This window comes from Corvus cornix, chromosome 12, assembly GCF_000738735.6.
Source record: "Corvus cornix cornix isolate S_Up_H32 chromosome 12, ASM73873v5, whole genome shotgun sequence".
In the NCBI taxonomy this organism is placed as follows: Eukaryota; Metazoa; Chordata; class Aves; order Passeriformes; family Corvidae; genus Corvus; species Corvus cornix.
Genome location: NC_046342.1, coordinates 6,730,403 through 6,751,238, shown reverse-complemented (window position 1 = coordinate 6,751,238; position 20,836 = coordinate 6,730,403). Strand labels below are relative to the sequence as shown.

Below are 20,836 nucleotides of genomic sequence, written 5' to 3'. Positions count from 1 at the left end.
TATGTTCTCTCAAAACATTAAACAAAGTATGGTGTGAATTATTAAGTGTGATGTGAACTGTCTCATCTAGAACCACTGAACACCAAGGTCTCTCTCTGGCTCAAACTTCTTGAGCTGAGGATTACTGGATCCAGTACTGGGCCTTTATTTTGTTCCCTAGACACCTTCTACTGGCTAGTGTTAGAGCCAGGATTGAGGGGTTGATCCTACAGGATCAGTACAGCTGCCATAATTTGCTGCTCCTACACTAAAGAAAATCTTGATAAAACAAGAGTTGCTTCTGGCATGCCCAAGTTAATTTTGGGGCACAGATAATTCTTGACATTTAGCTTCCAAATAATTACAGTGCTTAAGTTATTGATAAAAATACCTTCTGGATCTTTTCAGAGGTGTGAATGCTTTTCAAATTTACATAAAACCATATATGCCAACTAGAAATCTACAGCTCAGAACGAACACATTGCTCTATTTTAGGTATATATACACACACACCGAGTATTGTAAAAAAGAAAAAAAACCTGAAAGCTTTGCTTGTCCCCTTTGGAAGATCTGTGTCTGCCCAAGCTGAAAAGGTCTCCAACCACTATGCACAATTAGGACAGCAGAATACAGGCCAGATTTAGCCCTCCAAACAAAGAATTTCTAAGCATGTCTTTGATTTTTATCTTTTTCTTGCAATTTATCCAACAACGAAGGTCACTGCAAACCACAGAGCACACATTTTACTGCTTGTTACAGCTTATACAAAACCATAGCTAGAAACTCTAGGCTAAAAAGTGCTATTTTTCTTAACTCACACAGAGCATGCTTTTATAGATATAGCACCAAATTATCAAGTAATCATCGCCTGTGTTAGTGGAAAATAGAGCAGCATCCAACTGTTACTGAAGTTGTGGGAAATCATTCACCAATTTTAACATCTTTCAAAGTGTTATTATTTTCGTCATTGAAATATCACTGCTTATAAAAATCTTTCAGCACAGGAAGAAAAACTGTATTGGGAAAAGCTTTAGAATAAAATGTGCCAGAATCCAACTATTTTCGTAGAGTGAAGATACACTCAACACATGGCTAACTTACAAATGAGGGAATCGATTCTCATGAGTGTTTATCAACCTAACAGCTACTGACAGAGTAAATTCCACGATGAAGCCACGACACTTATAAAAAAAATTAATCTGCTCTGATTTTTGCCTCTGATTTTTTTTGACAAATTTGCAGTAACATGTACTTATTTATAGGCTTTAAAGATGAGTGAATCCTTCAATCAATCACTTTCTGGGAACCACAGCCCTTTGTATTCAGCCTTTAGCCTTAGAAAAGAGTTAACTAGATACAAGAAAAAGTATCCATAATAGGGTTAATACTACATATGGCAACATATTAACTTAGATAAGCTGCTTCTGATTTGAAAAGAGGGGCAGTAGTTGAATTACTAAACTAGGTACTCAGGAAGGCAGGTCCTATATGTTATATCCACACTCTACGTTTGGCTTTAAAAAAATCTACAATCCCTTGAGACTCTACATCCTACTCAGAGTTATAACAATTCTAACATTTAATTAATTGCAATCTGAAAGCTGAAAACTTCTCTGCTCCACAGGAGTCAAGTATTTTCATGTGATCATAAGACCACAGCCATTTATCACTCATTAACTAAGTCATTATATTTTTAGTTTTCGTGGTTAACACCTCTTATCTGCAAGTAAAATGCATTCATTTAAAATATGAGCAGCCATGAAAAAGTGGCATTAAGATGATTCACCCTGCAATTGGGGTTGTCTCAGAGCACCACCTAGTCATTTCTAATCAAGTCAATACATGAAGAGAAATAAATATAAGTCAGTCTTTGTGTAAGGACACACAATTTTAAGATAAAAAATTTGTTTTGTCTTCTAGAGAGAATGATAACCATAAGCCCTTTTACCTTCCCTTTCTAAGTCAAGACGAAGGCCTACAGTTACCCCTTTTTAATTTTTAGAGAAATAAGTATTCCACCACAAACTTAAATTTTTATAATAACATTCAAATCCAAGGATTCAACTTTCAAGGATTTGCTTTCATTCCAGTAGGACTTTAATATGCACTACTCATTACTGGAGTCACAGCAAGTAAAAGTGAGACAGCATTTGCAGTTTTGCAATTCTTTTCTAAAATACGTGGTCAGAGCTTGGTAGGGAACATCTTGAACTGTCTCTGCAAACAGTAAACCCATGTAACTCACAGACCTTTGTACTCATGGTTATTCCTCCAAAGTTTTAGAGAATAAAAGATAGGAAACCTTGTGCTCTTATACCCTAAGATTTCCCTCTCTTCTCTTCACACTCTGCAAGGGAGTTCCAAATTGTGCAGTGCAGGAACAGCCAATGTTCCAGGGTCCCCCTGCTCAGCCTGCCCAGAGCTGACCCTGTGCTGGAGTGTCTGGCACTCTGAACGCTGCCTGTCAGCTGAGGAAATACCTCCTTCAGACAAATGTGAGCCCACATATCTGCCCTTGCCCAAGAAACCAAAGTATCTCTATTATTAGTGACCTCTAATAGTTTAGCAAGGAGCAGGCGTCAGCATTCTACTCTGTAATTACACAGGCACTAAGTGTGCACACAATGACTGTGGCGAGACACACAAATCCTTTAAGTTCATTGATAGCTGATGAGGTTACCTTTCAGTTCACATCACTCAAGATCTATATCTGTTATCAAGAACAGATAAGCTTCCCACTATTTATCAAGGTTAAAAAGGACATTATTATGTGAAAACATCAACTAACAGCTTCCACTACCAGCTTTCTTCCTGTGAAAAATGAGAAAATATGGAAGAAGGAAATGAATAAACAACTAAGTGGAGAACAGCCTGAGTACCTGGGCCTCTGGCACCTTAATTTGTCCTTCACACTTGCCAGGAACTTACTCTGAGATTACTGGCTAATAATAGGACAGGCCATATATCTCAAACACAAACTCTTCAAAATTCCATATGGAAACAAGAGTCTGATACAAAATACTTTTGTGTTTTGTGGGATAAAAAGAACACACTCACTTGCATTTTAATAGTTTGAAGATTTAAGTAAGATTTCTGTGGGTTTACATTTTTTCTTCCACATTCTGCAAAAATGTGGTTTACACAGCTGGTTGAAAAATTTCATCATCTCTTCTAGAGACTAAATCCTCTTCACGTGACAAATATCCATCTCACAAAAAGAATTCTGAACTCCAAAGATCCCATATCCAAAGACAGAATTACCAACGTGTAAACTTTGGCCTCTATTAGAGGTGGAATTTTTGACTGAGAACATTGGAAGTTTTGTACTTCCATAAAAGCAAATTCAGAGCCATTTCAGTAATTCATGATTGTGAAATACAACAGTGAAGTATTTCGTGGTTTTAGTAGTATCTTACAAAGTCATATGCCGAAGAATATAGCATTATTATTTTTTCTCCATCCATGGAGGTGTTCAAGAACAGGTTGGATGGGGCTTTAAGCAACCCCATCTACTGCAAGGGGCATTGGGACTAGACCATCTTGAAGGTCCCTTCCAACCTAAGCCAAGACTGTGATTCTATCTTTTTATTGCTAAGTAATGGAATGTGGAATTTAAACTAACATTTCTGAAGACAGAATATTGGAAATCAAAAACACCTTCAACGGTACCATTCCCACCAGTTGGACAGCTCCCCTTATTTGTGAACACGCAAAATACCACCCTTTCTTTTGCCATGTGCAATTCCTGCTGAATGGGATGTTGCCTGCCTTGGTTTCATTCACAGATCACCGTTTCAAGGAATCCCTGAACTTCCCAAGCAAATATTGAGGGGTGCTTTTGCCACTAATATAACAAATAGAAGCTTAACATTAGCATTTCCAGATACACATGAAACACTGTATGGATGCTTACTGTATCTTCTGAGACATCTAACATTAACTCCCCCAAATTTCCTGTCCTACTGCTGTTTACCTAAATGTCACTGCTTTTGCTGTATCACTATGGGAACAGTGGCTGTTCCTTCTGTTCCTATATTACCACTACCAATCACTTTTTCTTCGCCAAAATTTGCTGCCAAAACACTCTACGTACTCCAATTTAAAATATAGCCTCTAACAACAAAATGCACCAGAAAGCATTCACCAGAACGTCAGCCAAACCATTTCCAGATAAAGACAAAGTAACTGTTTTAAGAGAACTCCCTAGATATCATTCCACTGTCTATACAAATCCTAGTCACCATATCTGGATGCTTCACAGCCTCAAACTTAGTTTTCCTTTCTACAGCCTTTTAAAGCAGAAAGTTATTTTATAGGCAGGAAACTAAAATTCTAAAAAGATAAATATCCTGTCCAAGAATACCAAGAAGTTTGGGGTAAACTAAAATATTCAATGTTCATCCCTGAAGTCCTTGGCTAAAATGTTACCTATGCTCTCTTACCTTTTCCCCTATGGCACCAAACTATTTGACTTTGTTAGCCCACATAGTTCAGCGCTCCTTTTAAAGAAAACATCCAGTTCTGTAAGCATAAAAATTAATAAAGCCTCATCCCTTCAGCCTGCCATTGCTTGAGTTTTGGGATGACAAGTGGCCTGTATGTGGGGGAAAGAGGGAACACAAAGCTCCTCTCCTCCTGTTCTCAAAAAATCATGTAAAAATAACTTGGAAATGTTTGTTTCTGCTTTATTTGGCTGAAATCAGATGCTCTCAGAAGCTGAAGCTAAATCAGCAGCCCATGCATTTTTCATCCACACTGGTACGCGCTCTCAGCCATGCAGTGCTTAGGGAAAACAGAGACGTGGGAAGCAGTCAATAGACTTTTACTACAGGAGACAAAGTCCTTTACAAAAGTCACAAGTCTAACCCACGCTGACAGGCCAGGTCTGTGCATGCTCAGTCTACCTGGGCTCAATCTGCATTAACTCTGGGTGTCGAGATTGCAAAGCCTCCAGCAAGTTTCCAAGTTCAGGATAAGGTCTTCTTATGGCATTAGGAATGCAGATGGCACACATGCCTGGCTTAAGGTGGGCTTGCACCAACAACCCCGTGACCACACAAACACAGAACTGTAGCACTGGCCAGCAAAATGACATGGCCTTGGCCAAAAATACGTTTTAGTGACTTTCACTTAAATGAGATGGTTTCATTATATTTAAGAAAAAGTGTAAAACATTTTAAGTACCATTCAATTTGGTACCAGAATGGAGAAAAGCTTTTGGGTCTACACCACGCCTCAAGAATTAGAGCAGCTGAGGCACCTCAACAGGAGGCAGAGCCAGTCCCAGACTTTGTACCTGGAACTATTAATCTCTAACTTTCAAAGCACAAACTAGAAAGCATCATTTAATACCATGAGACTTGGAGGTACAGTTCAGTTGAACATTGTTCCTTTTTATCACTGGATTTTTAATTTAGTTTTTCTGAAGTCAGTCATCTTAAGAGATCCTGAGACCTTATTTTAATAAACATACAAGAGGTACATAATTTGGTAGGTTGCTTTCTTTCAGATTTTTCCTTTGCTATAGGAAGAAATAAATTATGGAATAACAAGTTACTTGAACTCAGAACTACTAAATCTTCTTGTGATGAGGATATCATGTCATGATGAATAACTGGTTTGTGCCACACATCATTGGTATGTGTTTTAAAGGATTCTGGATGAATACATGAAAAAAATAAGTAATGGCATCATAATAAATCCAACAGAGTGAAAACTGCACTAACAAAATGTCTGATAAACATAATACAGCTTTGGGGTATTTGCTACTCAGTTCCTTGGAAGGACTGCATTTGTCTGATTAGCTGAGTCGCAGAAGATGCCGTCTTGCTGGAGGCTGCTGCACTCTGCAGCCACCGTCAGCAACCCAGAAAAGTATAATTATCAAACTACTGAACCTCGTTAACAAACACTTCTCAGGCTCATATTCTTACATTGTAAAGAGATTTCCTTTGTGCTGAACAAATGTAAGCAGCTCTGTAGGCTCCTTTGTGCCACTGGATCTCCCACAACATTTTACTGAAAGGCTGCCTGGTAGTTCAGCACGATATACATAAGCTGTCAGGTGGGATTAAATTCAACATATCACCTGGTTTGTATCACATGAGAAGAGGACAACTAAAAAAAACTGGGCAAATGAATCTTTGGGCTGAGCTATTTCCCTTCAACCAATATTTGATGTATTATTAGAAAATTTGCAACAAAAATAAATCTGAAGACTAAATTCTGAGCTTCTGCAGGTTCTCCGTCTACTGTGATCCCTTCACCTTTACCACCCAACACAGACCATGATTACATGATTTACCACACTAACAAATAACAAGATTCAGATCCTTAATAACAGCATCACCCAAAGATAGAATTCTACAAGATTGCAAACTGGTCACAGCTCTCTACCCCCTTGAATAATGATCGCTGTGAAAAAAAATCAGCAACAGAGTTAGACACTGCCCAAACTTCTAGCCATGTATCTAAACCAAAAATGTACTGGTCTAAACCAAAAATGTACTGGAATAATACCTTTTAATATTAAAGAGGGGGGGTGGGGGGAAATCTTGATTCATAACTAAATAAATCCATGAAAATCAATCTGCCAATCATTTCAAAGTTTAATCAATCCCTACAAACATTGAAAAGTCAAATTATTTATCATGGTCAGCTGTGCTGACTTCACTGAAAATCATTGAATTATGAGCATACATCTCAAATATTTATATAAAGTTTGTTTCAAATGCTGAAGTCAAGCACCTACATTTCTGAGAAATACCAACGCTGTTTAATCAAGGCATTCTTCAAAAAAAAAAAAATGGAACTCTAAAACCCCTTTTCTTCATAAAAATAACCATGAAAAAAATCACAAACAATTATAAGCAGCTACTTGGTTTTACCAAGTGAATTTTATACACGCAGATACGACACTCATGGTCTCAATCTCTTCTGAGGCAGGCAGTGGGGGGAAAAATAAAATGATATTCAATTTGAAATTCATTAAATGAAAATGTTATCACAAATGATTGCACAATGACCAAAAAAAGCTAATCACTTCCATCCTAATTAATATTCCTCCACTATCTCTATGTATTCATTTAACCTTTCTTCATGGCCCTATTCTTCCAGATGGCCCTGCAAAAGAAAGGTTTTGGTGCATGACAGAAGGGTAAATAAATCTGAGTTCTTGCAAAATGAATGGTAAACCAAATCACACATTCAATTAACCATGACTGAAAACAATTTGTCATTAAAGCTCACCAGATTAGAAACTGTATTTCAGTTGATTTAACAGCTACATGCATCTTTTGAAGTACTCAGGGACCAGCTTTCTAAAAGCACACAGAACTACTCCAGTTCTGCTCAAATTAAGCAAGCCAGCCTTGGCCAGCACTTTCAAAAGCCATGAATCCCAACTCTGTGGTATTTCAACACACAGCACTCACACACAAACCATGTTAAAAACAAATACAGTTCTCAAAGCCTAACATACATCTGATGTGAACATCGTTTTAAAAGAAACACCCATACCCTGCATAACCTAGAGTTTTCAAACAGGTTTTATAGAGAAAATCCAAGTAATACTTATGGCAATCTGTGTTTGGTGTGACATTGATACATGGCAACATAAAGCTTCTCAATTCTATGTGTTCATTTTTTGAGTAAAACTTTCAGAAATTATTTTCAGGGTTTTCTGTAGCATGGCAGCTATTGTCAAGGAATAAAACCATAACTAGTATTTTGTTAGATTTCCATACTCAGTATTGGAGTAAACAAGTAATTCACATGCTTTACATAAAGTCAGTAAACTAGTTTTATCATCAGGATTTTTCATGGTTTTTTTCAGAGTATTTCAAAGTCAACTTTTACTCTGTTCCAAGAGTTTGCATAAAAAGTAAAAACTTCTCCCATTCATCTTAAATGCTCAATTTGTATTTCAATTACAGCTACTTGAATACCAAATCTAAATATTTTCCCCACTGACCACTCAACTGATACAGTAACTAATATGATTTTTCTGTGTTTTTAAATGAACAGATTTACTTTTATTACAACCAGCCTATACTTAAACATTTCACAGGCATCTCTTCATCAGGGAGGGAATAAGGGAAAAGTGGGAAATCACTGCTCTTCACAGCATAAAGAAACCCAAAAAAAGAAAGGCCTTCTCTACCAGTGCAGCACTATTCTGTTTGGAGACTGACTTTAGGCTATAATAGAAAAAGAACTCTTTCTGGTGTATGCTCTCTCTCCCCAGGCAGTTTGCCAGTAGTGCACTACCAGCAAATCTCTTTAAGGAGAGACAAGCCCTTAGTAGGAATTCCCCACAGGAACAAGCTTGCAACTTTGAACATGGAAAAAGCATTTCCTTTCAAATGGGAATGATTAAGTACATCTTTTTGTAAGGCCTTCTGGTCTGGACAACAGAGAAGCTCTCTTGCATTTAAAAAAAAAAAAAGTTCTGTAGTGTCATTAACTGAAATCTGTAACACCAAACTGCAGATCCTCACACACCCTTGTACTCCAAACAGAAATTTTAGGATCCAGATACTTCAGCACAGGTTAAGTTGTACTGGGACACACAGAATAAACTAAAGAGGAACAAAGACTTGACTTCTACAAACCCAAATGACCTTTCTACCAGTTGGAAATTGCCAGTCATCCTGGTCGTATCTTTCCTTTGGGAATGACCCTCTTCCTAAATCAGAGTGTGAAATAAAATTTCTGTTTCATTCACAGCTAGAGATGGACTTGACACATGCAATCACATTCACCAGAAAAATTCAAGAGCTGTTTCATATCACTGGGGTAGTGCAGCACAGACAGGCCCAGGATACTGCAGATAAAGTGGGACTAAAACACAAACACCTCCAAATTTTCATCTGTTTTGCAGAGGTGTGCATTACAACACAAAGGGGAAAAAAATATTTCTAAATTCAAAATCTGCACTGAAAAAAATCAAAGAAATCCATAATAATTAGCTAATGCATGTTACTGAAGTTTTGGGCTGAAAATAGTACTAAACAAAAAATTGAAACTGAAATAGGAAGATAAGGCTGAGTACTACATTACAATATTTCTTAATAATCCCCTTGCAGAAATGTCATCTATCAAGAAATTCTTGCAAATGTGCAAAGGTTATGGACTGATGCATTCTGTCTCACCTAATAACCATCAAATAGCTTTATTATTAATTTTCAGAAAGATAAGGCACGTTGTTCTTGTAGTTAAATAGTTATTTCATAAGTTTTTGAATGAGAAAATACATGTCAGGGTATCAACATACATGAAAAATAGCAAAAAAAAATTACCAAAAACTACCCCTCAGACCATTTGCATATACACAAAAAAACTGAGTCAAGTCTCCTCATTTTAGGCCTGTGTGGGGATGGTTTTTTTTCCAAAGTTGAACTACTGACTTTCTCAAGGCCCCTCCTGACTATTCATACACACACATGCAAATACATATCACTGACTTGAGCCAATGCACAATGTAAAACTCCTATGGTATATCAGTTACAATTAGATCCTATATTTTTAAATCTTTTTCAGATTAAACTTAATGATATTTTCTCTTACAACAAATGAGTTTGGTATCTTTAGTATGGGTAGCTTGGCTAAGTACACACAAGTCATTATAAGGTCTCCACCATGTTTTCCCAAGCAAAGTGAAGTATGTTCAGTAGAGTCCAAATTATCTTGCATCTTTCCTGAAAAGTTTACTTGGGTGACTTTTATGCCAGCTAGCAGAGACATTAAGAGAGAGCATTAGCTAAGAATCCAAAGATAGAAAAATATCAGAAACACAGTATCAGAAAGTTATTTAGATTGGAAGACTTTCTAAGTGAGTGGAAAGAGAGCCAGGCTTTAAAGACCCTTGAGCTGAAAAAGTAAACAAAGCAAAGACAGTAGATAAACATAGAAATCCTTCTAAGATACAACATTGAACAATTAGCAATTAAACAAAAATCTTTAGAATTATTTACTAAATGTGGTTAAAATTTATAGAATGCTGCAACTGTATTTTCAGATAATCTATATATAGAGGATAACTGGGCGCAAGGTAAAAACCAACAACCTTTTTTCAATGGATGGATTAATTAGTCATGTGGCCTTAGAACTGAATGAGTCATCGAGTTGCTAATGAGATAAGGGCAGGAAGCCTGACACCTCGAAGTCAAGAGTTCAACCAGTTCTCCTCAGAGTACTCTCCTGCTGTGCCCTAGATTGAAGGCACAACATTGGCTTTCCTCCTGCTGAAGGCACTCAAAGAGCCACGTAAAGCTACTTACAGAGGAAATCTTAGCCTGAAAGTAGGACACAAACATCACCTTTCTGTAGCAGTGTCCCCCACTACAGCTCTCCCAGTCCCAACCACCTGGGATAAAGAGGAGGCATCCAGGACCATCAGCACCTGACCTGCTCTGCAAGCACAGGCTGGAGAGAATCTCTAGCACAGAGCCTCCCTCTGAGAGGGTTCCCCACTGACAGCGGTACTCAAGGCTGAAGAATCCTGTTACCAGGGGCACAGAGACGTTAATTAACATTAGGAGCCCTTTGTGCACTAGACACAAGCTCTTTACTCATGGGAATTTGCCAATTTGCTGTAATTTATACAGCTGTGTCTCCCACCCCCTGACTCTGCTGTCAGTCTCAAGTAGAACAGTGTTACCTGCTGCAAACCGTGGGGGTCTAGTCACAAGAGATGCATTGCAACCAAAGACTCAACTCAAACTTCAGGGGTGTTGTTTTCATCAACTCTGGATGGATGGATGCCTTCTTATTGCTCATATTTATTTATTAAAAAGAAGGAAAGGAAAAGAATAACCAAGAATGTCTTAATCTCAGCCAAAATCCAGACTTGTATTGTGCTGGTCTGCCTGCACATGATAAAGAAAGAAGCCCAGTGCAACTCAGGGCAATGGGAAAGGCAGCGGGAGGGAAAGCACAGAACAGAACATGGGACAGCAGGATGACACCAGGAAGACAAATTGAGGTGGGAGAACGAGATAGAGAAAAGCAGGCTGCACAAGAGGACAGACAGAAGAGAAAACGCAGAGGGAAGCCAGAGGGTAGAGGCAAAAGATAACAAGAAAGAAACGAGTGGGAAGTTAAAGACAAACGACATGAAAGGAAATAACATACCACAGATGAGGGAAAAAAAGTAAAAGACAGAAACAGAAGATAGATATATACAGGAAGCCCTTTCTGCTAGAAACTGCTTCTTATCAAGCTCAGACAAGAAACACTTCCAAAAAGGAGAGCCCAATCAAGCATGGAAAGTTTAGATCACCTGAAACTTCTGAAGGCAGATGAAAGAAACTACCTTAAAATATTAAGCACTGAGCTAATCAGGATTTCATCCCAAAGTACCTTGCCTCTCCTCTAACAGAAAACTTCTCAGTTCAATAGTAGTTTCACCCATCTACTTGGAGAAGAACAGGGCCCACTTGTATCAGTACATTCAATGATTAGGGACTAATTATTAATGAAGTAGAATTCAGGTTTAAGTTCAGTAACTGTTTTTAAAGTTCATCACTCTACTGCAGTCTGTGCAATACACACAGCCATGAGAGAACTACTCCAGTCAAAATACAGAAAAGAAGATCCCTTTTTCCTGCCTCTCCTGGCACACCTCAAAGACACATCAAGGTGTTTTCGACAAAGGATTAGACAAAATTCCCCATTGAACACAGGACTGTAACACTTGGCAAGTGGTCAAGCACGGTCCAGTCTGAATTTGATTCTGCACTTCTGCTTTGTTTTGTATCACTCACTGCTAACACCTCTTTCCTGACAGAGGATAAGTATGACCATGGATTCACTGAGCAAGAAGGTAACTGTAAAGCACCCTTGATCCCAGAGACCAGCAAAAAGCCAAAACACAAACCAGAGCTTGTGCATTCAGAAGACAAAAAAAAAAAAAACTACGAATGAAAGGGGCTCCTATCCTATGACATCACTGCTTATTATTACCATCTGCGTAATTCAGTCACTAATCTAATGAAAAAACATTTTCTTGCTTCCCCCTAAAGTATCATAAATATCACATAGCATGCTGCTGGCTCTATCACAAAAACATCAGTAATCACAACTTGCAAATCAAAGACAAGTGACCAACGCAGAAACACACAGTTGAACCATCCTTACACTCCACTTGCACTGTCAGTTTTGTATAAATAGTCTACAATTCCAAAAAGAAGGTTGTGGAACCCTCTCTCAGACCTTTCTCTTAAGATATTTAGGATTAAAGATAGACTCATTTCCAAGAATAATGATACCCAAGATACGGCCTATTTTTAAAAAATAAATAGTATGCATGCATTTGGTTTGCTATTTCTCTTAAGACATGTATGCCTGTTTCTTAAAATGTTTGTTATATTTTTGGTTATTTTGTTATAAAATTTATTTTGCCATTACTACTGCAACATATAACTGACTTTGTATTGGCTAGGCACCACATGTGGAAACATTAAAGAGGAAGGAAGAACAGGGCTCCCTCACAACCAGAGGCTGGGTGGTTGACACACAGTCAGTGTTTCACTGCTTCAGTCATGGACCAAGACAGACTCAGAAACTCTCTCAGGTTTCTCTTACAAGTCTTGGAAACTCCATCATACAGATCCTGCCTTCTAACATCCCACCACAGAGAGGAGCGAATACCTGCTCTGCACACACGTCCTTGCATTGAGGTTGCCACTGCAAACTTTCCAAGTCATAAAGGATGAACAGGTAGACTACTCAAATTCTCACATGTACCTCCTCATGAGCCCAACCAAAATAGAAAAGTTTACATTTCTAGTTCCCATGTACCAGTGTTCCACTGGATTTTGCTCTCATATCATCACTTCCTCATTCTGAGGCTGATTCCAAATTATGTCTATTTTGTATTCACAGAAAAACCCCACATGTATAAATACTTCATTTTTCTGTTTACAAATAAAAAATTTAAAAAAAGAGCCAGTTCAGCTAGCTGATGGAAAGCAATTCCTCTATTCAATTCAATGAAGCAATATTGAGAGAACCAAGGCAGATATTACATCCATATGCAAACTAAAATTTATGAAGCTGAGCTTGAATTCAAGCCAGAGTGGGATAGTCTCCTAGCAAGACCAGAGTGTAGGGCTCAGGTCAGGCATCAATGTCGACATGCAGGGAGCTAAAATCCTGCCAAACCTATAAGGTTCAATGATGACTTCAGATTTGGTCTATTGACAAACCAGACAAAAGATCTGAACCTTATTAAGAGAATAATCCCCTCTCCCACTGTAAGACACAGCCCTTTCTCAAACACTTATTGACACATACACCTCAAGCAGCAGGAAACACAGGATCCAGCAGGTTCCCCAGCAAGCCTGAAGATTTCTAACTCAGCTCTTCTACTGCACTCCCTCACAGTACACTTGAATCCACACTAACAGAGGAAAATAGTCATTGAAATGCCAGAGGAGAGCCACAAACCCAGACGACTGGTTGGTGTATTTCATGATGGAGAACCTCAGTCATGAGAAAAGCCAATGCTGCTCGTTCCAGAACTATTTCTTTTATTAGATTGAATACACAGGATGTGTCTGTCTGCTCCCTCACTGCACTTAAATCTGTCCCAGCAGCTGAAAGTACATTGTCAGTATAAATTCTGTTCTTTGAGCAAACTTAGTGGAATGACTCAACTTCAGGATAAACAGGATGAAAATTTAATGAGAATATGAGGTTATTTAAATGGTCAAGTAAACTTTATATACATATAATTGGGGGGGTTCAAGAACCCTTCTACTTGAAATGCGTAAGGATTAATAATCTCTTACTAAAAGGAAAAAAAACCCACATAAATTATTATTCCTTAGACTAACCTGGCCACATTAGATAAAAAACAGAAAAATCATCAGGGATGAAGATGACCATTGTCTTTCTAAATACTAGCACACTGTAGAATTGAAACTGGGTCAGAAACACCAGACAATAACCTAACAAAGCTAATGCTAGAAACATTTTTCAAAATGATTAGCCTCTGACACAAGTAACTACTTCACCCTTTTCATGTAATGCTTTCTGAAATTAGTTATTAGCAGATCTCAGGGTGGATTGACAGCTATGGAGATTTGTGCCCTGAATTTCTCAGGGGAAAAAAAAAGGAAGTCTGTTGGTTGGCTGGATACACAGCTGCATAACTTGCTCTTTACATTGACGTGAATTACTCTTTCATCAGCAATTTTTATTGTCCATATTTGCTTAATCTCAATTTAAAAAAATTAAAAAATTGGGTCATCTGCACAAAGTAATTACTTTTAGGAAAATGAGCATATACACATCACAAATTATGCAAATACGTTCATAAAATAGAAGACCTCATATCAACCCTAATTTTCCAGGTAAATGAATCCAAAATTACCTACTTATTGGTATCCAATTCTTTATTTCATGAACTTCCTCTCCCATCCCAAGAGTCACGTGCAGATTTTGAGTGCACAAGGCCACTCAACTCCACTATTTCAAGATGGAGTTTAATAACAACAAAATCATTGCAATGTAATTCACTATTACTCTTGAGTGATAGCCTTTGTAAGTTTTAGAGAATGAAAAAAAAAGTTAGGCTCCATTTTATCTTTTCAAGCACAACCCTAGAATAGTACTTTCAGTCAAAGAAATACATTTCTACACACCACTTACTGCAGTACCATCCCTTTTTTGAAAGGCCATTTATACCAGTAGTGACCACTTTGAAAATTCATATTGATGTTCCTATCACTTTAAAATGTATTAATGCAAAATTTCCCACCATCCTCTCATTAAAAATTAAAATATCCAGCAAAATAAATAGCCAAATAACACCATTAAAAACTGCAAACAGAGTTGACAAGTACACTTGGAAAGGCAGTAAACCTTCAAGGCTGAAACAAGTGTCAGAAACAGTAACAGCTAGTAAATAAGTGTAATCAATATAAGCAATAGAAACACAAATTAAAGTTTTTTGCCACACGAATATATGGACACACGCAGCATAATATTAATGCACATTTCTCTCCAAAGAATTTTACTGATAAAAACCATCTTGAACACATGACAAAGTAACACTTACTACTGGAAAAAAAAAAATGCACAAAGCAATTCCATATGCATTTTGTAGTATCACTGTATATCAATTTCTTTTTCTGAAATTACCTGTATTTAGTGCAGGCTCATATACTAGCAGTTAATCATGTTAAAAGCATAGCAAACAAATATAAAATAAAAATTCCAGAGTACTTACCAAATTATGATTAGTTGAATTAGAATCATCTTCTGGGAATGGGATGTAAACAGCTAAGGCCACACAATTGGCAAAAATAGACAGTAGTATAAATATGTCAAATGGTCTGGAAAATCTTGTTAAGGAACTCATGTCTTATGAGTATCTACAAACTTTTAAGTCTAGTTCTCCTTTCAGCATCAACAATGGTAAAACAAGTCTTACTTTAAGACAATCTTTTGACTGATAACTCTGACAAACACTCCATCACCTTTAGTTATAGAACTATATATACCATATTATTTTCCATCACAATGATCCTTCAACGTCCTCTTCCTTTTGAGAAGACTGAAAACTATTACTCATGCTGTCACAGAGCACTTTATATTAAATTCCAAAGATGAATATAATTATCCACTCTAAAATCGACATGTGGGTCATCATAATGGGCAAGGAATAATCATGGAGCTGTTCCGTCCTCATGTACTTCTGTAGGTCTCATTAAAATATATTTGTCCAAAGGAGGAAAATCATCTGAAATATAGTTCATAGTAGGATATGAGAAAGATTCCCAGAATACCACAACTATTCTCTTGTAGGAGAGCTAGAAAGCTGTACAATTGTCATAGGAAAATTGTGAGCCCCTCCATGTCTCTGACAGTTGCATTCCTGAATCCTGGCTTTGGCCAGGACACATGAAAGTTCAGGTGAGTTGAGTAGAAAACAGACTATCATGGCTGGCTTGGCAGCCACACAAAGAGAGGCTACAGACTTTCACACTGACAACAGCATGGACTGCAGCTCTGCCTTCTATACTAGAGCTGGATGATGGCAGTGGAAACCTGGAGATACCTTCTGTCTTCCAGAAAAAAATTTCTTACTTCTCTTAAAATTCATGCATATGAAGCTCATCCTTCAGCTCATCATCGATTTTCCTTTCTCCCAAGGTATTTTACTATTCTTAATGACTAGAAACATGGAAGTACCGAGGTCAACCTATCTGTGGAAATTTGGAACATAAGTACTTTGGACCTCAGCTATGATTTTTGGCATCCTTTCCTGTATTTGATGCACAACGTCTGGATATGTTTCCATAAGAGTCCCATAAAAGACTGGGGTAAGAGCACTAAATATATTCAAAAGCATTTTTTTGCCAGCTTAAAAAGTTCCTTGGGGAAAAGAAGAGGGGGAAAAAAAAGAGGAGAAAAAAAGAAAAAAAAAGAAATCCTGCAAAGCCCAGATGTCCTATAAGATGCGTAAATTTTGTTTGTTGGCCTATTAAAAGTTTGTCACCTTGAGGGCCACCTTTATGCTACAAAGCAGATCAACATCAACAGCTGTTATATTGTGTACAAAATAAAGTTACAACAGCATTTTCCAGGCTGGAGTGAGCAATTGATATCATCACAAGACTGACAACCTTGTTTTATGATGTGGTGCTACTGGGACAAATTCTCGCTGAGTTATTCCACTCTAGATCCACAGTAATTTCATTTACCTGACCTTAGCCAAGGAGAGGCCAATTTACTGAAATTAGTTGGACTTCTACCAGTTTAAATGAAAGAAGAAGCCATTTCACTATCTTTAATGTGCAATTGAATTTTGTACAAAGAACTGAGAAAAACCAACCCTATAAATGAGTAACAGCTCTTATTGCCAGGTTGGCTGTTCTGTTTATAGTAACAAATTGAGTTTTACTTCAGTAATCTACTGTCTTGAACAGCTGTTTCCCATTACAGGGATGTTGCCATGGCTAATAGGCTAACATTTTTCTCCTTATACCTCAGCAAAACTATTTTCTGTTTCAAACCTTTTCTTGGTAATTAAATAATATACCAAACCAACATGCTATCAGTTCTGCCAGAGAAATACAGGTATTTCCACATCACAACCAGTGAACTAAAGAAAAAGCCATCCTTCCCATCACACAGGTCATTAAGAACACAAGCCAGCATCTCTGATCTCCCATCTAGATGTACATGCTTCCAAATATATCTGGTGGTAGACATAAGTTCACAAACTTAGAAGATTAATATATTTCAGACACTTGCGTGTACTTAGAACATTTCCTTGGCTTAAGTAAAAATCTTCCCCACTTTTAGTACCAGGAAAAAACCAATCTTTTTGAAAAGATTTCTACATCTGACTCATTTGCCCTAATGGCAATACACCAAATTGCAATGTGGAAGATACAGGTTTGACATCTTTGGTCATCTCCCTAACACTGGATGGCTGAATGCATTCCTATCCATTCTTCCTTATTTGGAAAGGCAAAAAATGCAATGCAGAGATTTGCTGGAATATAATGCAAGCTTGAAAATGTTCCCCCAACTTCTCCCAGAAAAAAGGAACAGCTATGAGCTCTTCTCTGACTTTGAGCTGCTGACTTCAGTAAATGATATTCTGTGTCAATATGACACAAAAGACCACCTTTCACAGCAACTGAACCCAAATTGACTAGCACTGACATTAATGACAGTTACCCACACGTACAAGTGAAGTAACACTTAAGTTGTGACGCTCTAAGAGATCCTGTAAAACAGTCCCCTTGATACAATTACAAAATGCAAGAAAATAATTTAAAAAGCAAACTGCAACAAAGGATACTTCCATTCTACTAGACTAATGCAGGCTCTTCGTATTGGATTGTTGAGGGATAAACAGAAAAGGGCACGGGGTGGCCGACTATTGGACGTATTACCCTGTTTTTTGCTCTTGGCATATTGCTGGCGTTTTCTTTGGGACAGAGATCCTACAGGCTGGGCTGTGGTGGTACTCATGTTTTGGGCAGCCTTTGCTTGTCTAGCAGCATCGATTGCAGCTTGCCAAGATAGAACAGTTTGCTTGGATGGTGCTGAACTGTTTGACTGAATAGCTGGTCCGTCACCAGGGAGAGGAATCCTGGTGCTACTTGCATAGTTCACCTCTGTGGGACAAAAGAAAAAAAGTACTTGGTTATAATATTTTTATGCTAAAATGGGTCCTAATCCAAAATGATTGTTTTAAGACCTCAGGGCAATGTGATGCTTCCATTACATATCCAGATATATATGCATACACTTGTGCTGTGGTACATGCAATTGAACAGTAGCAAAAAAATGCTCAGGAATCAGTTTTATAACTTCAAGATTGATATAAGTGTTGAGACACAAATACTTCTCATTTTGATTCTTCCACTTGCAATGTCTTTTCCCAACTGGTTGGAAGCCTTCCTGTCCTTGTGTTTACGCAGTAAAACATACCTACCCCTTAAGATCAAGTTTGCTGTAGCACCTTAGCATTTACTACTCTCTCAATTGATTTTGTCGAAAGAGTAGTTGTTTAAAATTCTTACGCATTGTTCAATTAAGAATAAGCAGCAAGGTAGAGGGGGAAGTCCTGTAAGCAAGTTAAATCTTGCCCTGCTTTGCATTCTCAAAGAAAAATGCGTGGATGCCTCCCACAAGCAAAGATCCAATATTGTCTGTGATAAACACTTTCATGAAGCTCTGCTGTCTTTCGCACTAGGAATCACAATCATGAACCCATTGTGAAAGGATAAGCTTTGGTTCTGTAAAAGGATGGTGTTCGGTTTTGCTTCTTCAAGAGAATTTAAAAAATAAATTGCACCTTCCAAATAACAATCGAGTCCTCTTTATGCAGATGACAGCAAAGAGGCAAAACACCACCTCCTCGCAAGGATCCTTCCTCGCGAGCTCTTTGACTAGCGCAACAGTCTACTCCTACATGCACCTGTAGGAAGGAGAGGCTCCTGAGTGCGATTCAAAACTTGATGCCTGGGTGGGGAAAAAAAATGGAGGAACGGCACAATATACGTGCTGGGAATTCGGGCTGGCAAGAGAGATGACTGTGAAACGGATCTACCCAGGCAGGGGAGGAAAAATCGCTCCCCGTGAAGCAGCGGAGTGGCAGGCTCCAGACGGGGGGCACAGACCACGGGAGCGCCGGGAACGCGCGTGGACGCGGACGAGGCCGGCCCGGCCCCCGCTCCGGGGGCGCGGGAGCCCTAAGATGGCTCCCCGGGATGGCGGCGGGGAGTGGGGGGGTCACGGCGGGGCCCCCACGGAGCTGCCGCGGGGAGCGGCACCGGCGCGGCGAGCGCTGGCCAGCGGCGGCGCATCAACAGCTGGGTGAGACGGGGGGCAGAGCCGCCGCGGGGGCAAAGGTGGCACATCTACCTCCAACATTCTCCCAAAGCATCCCTGCTTCCCCTCCCGCCCCCTATTCCCCCCCCCACCCCCCCGATATAAAAGCAATGGCACAGCCATCTCCCCCGCCTTCCGCCTGCCCTTCGGGATGCCATGAAACGTGGCTCGGCGCAAATAAACCACCCACCTACCCATCTATCTATATATCCATCGTCCTTTTAAATGGATGCTTGAAAGAGAAACAAAGCCCGGGTGACTGCGTTCCTCGGGGGCAACACAAACTTGCTGCTGATTGAGGAGGGAGGAATCATTTATAAACAACAGCGGGGGCTGTGGCAGCGCCGGAGCCCGTCGGCGGAGCGGATTAGCGCCGCGGAGCCCCGCGTCTCGCCCCCGTGCGCCCCGCCGGGCAGGGGCCGAGCGCATCGCACCCGCCGCCCTGCCCTCGGCCCCCGCCGCCCTCCCGCCCGGCGCGGGGCAGCCCCCGGGAGCCGCAGCACCGGGCAGGTTCGTCCCCAGTTACACATGGATGAGGCAAACGCAGCCCCAGCCGTGTCCTCCCGCAGCTGGTATTAATGGCCCCAGGACAAGAGACAGACGCGCATAAATCCACTCGCACGTTGGTCACACGCCGAGGGCACCACCTTGTCCCGCCTTCGTCTCATCCCCTGCCCTTCCCGGTCCCTCCTCGAACATAGCCGCTCGTTCCGACCCCATCCCAAACCGACCCCATCCATCCTCAACCCCTTCCCTAATCCCCCCCAATCCCCGACTCCCAAATCCCTCATAAATCCTCCCCCGCCCCCTCCCTCCTCTCAGCCCCAAGCATGCCGCTGCCCTTGGTGGGCGCCCCGGCTCTTACCTTCAGGGTGCTGCTCGGGCTGCTGCTGCTGGTGCATTTTTCTCACTTTCTCCAGCGTGTGAGAGGAAAATGAAAAAACAAAAAAGGGCAGAGACGCCCCCCAACCCCACCCCGAGCCAGGTGCGCGCTGCCCCTGCGCTACCCGCTACCCGACCCCCATGGTAGTGACTAGAGACGTGCGAGGGGCTGCTGCTGCTCCTCCTCCTCCTCCTGCCGCTGCTGCTTCGCCGCTGCCAAATCCCTCAGAGTTTGGGCCAACATGACACTCACATCCGGGTGACACGGGATCTCTCCATCCCTAGCAACCCGGCTGCTGCTGCTGCCGCCGCCGCCGGCTCCTCGGTCCCCCTCCTGCCGCTGCTGCCTTGCTCCCCGGTCCCCCCTCCTCCTGCCGCCGCCTGCTCCGCCTCGGTCCCCCTCCTCCCGCCGCCGCCCGCTCGCAGTCCCCCTCCTCCCGCCGCCGCGGGCTTTAACTCCCTCGCTGCTGCCACCGCCGCCACCTGCTGCTGCTGCGGCCGGGCGGGGGCGCGGGGCTGCTCCGATCGCCCGGAGCTCCGGCACCGCAAATAGACCCGCGCCCGCCGCCGCCTTAACCCCGTCACCGCCGCCCCGCGCCCGCCTCACCCGGTCCCG

The 20,836-nt window shown here is 40.5% G+C and overlaps 1 protein-coding gene across 19 annotated transcripts in view; it reads right to left on the bottom strand.

The window, feature by feature from the left end:
* The window catches only part of CACNA1D (calcium voltage-gated channel subunit alpha1 D), a 172,101-nt gene extending 151,504 nt beyond the window's left edge, over positions 1-20,597 (bottom strand). For all 19 annotated transcript variants that reach the window (XM_039558772.1, XM_039558786.1, XM_039558789.1 and 16 more), the window contains exons 1-3: positions 20,204-20,597; positions 17,801-18,119; positions 15,215-15,320 (exon numbers count right to left, since the gene is read on the bottom strand). In XM_039558772.1, coding sequence (XP_039414706.1) covers positions 15,215-15,320; positions 17,801-18,119; positions 20,204-20,240 — 462 coding nt within the window. In that variant the 5' untranslated portion in view covers positions 20,241-20,597. The remainder of the gene's footprint in view (positions 1-15,214; positions 15,321-17,800; positions 18,120-20,203) is intronic.
* Positions 20,598-20,836: the final 239 nt, after the last annotated feature.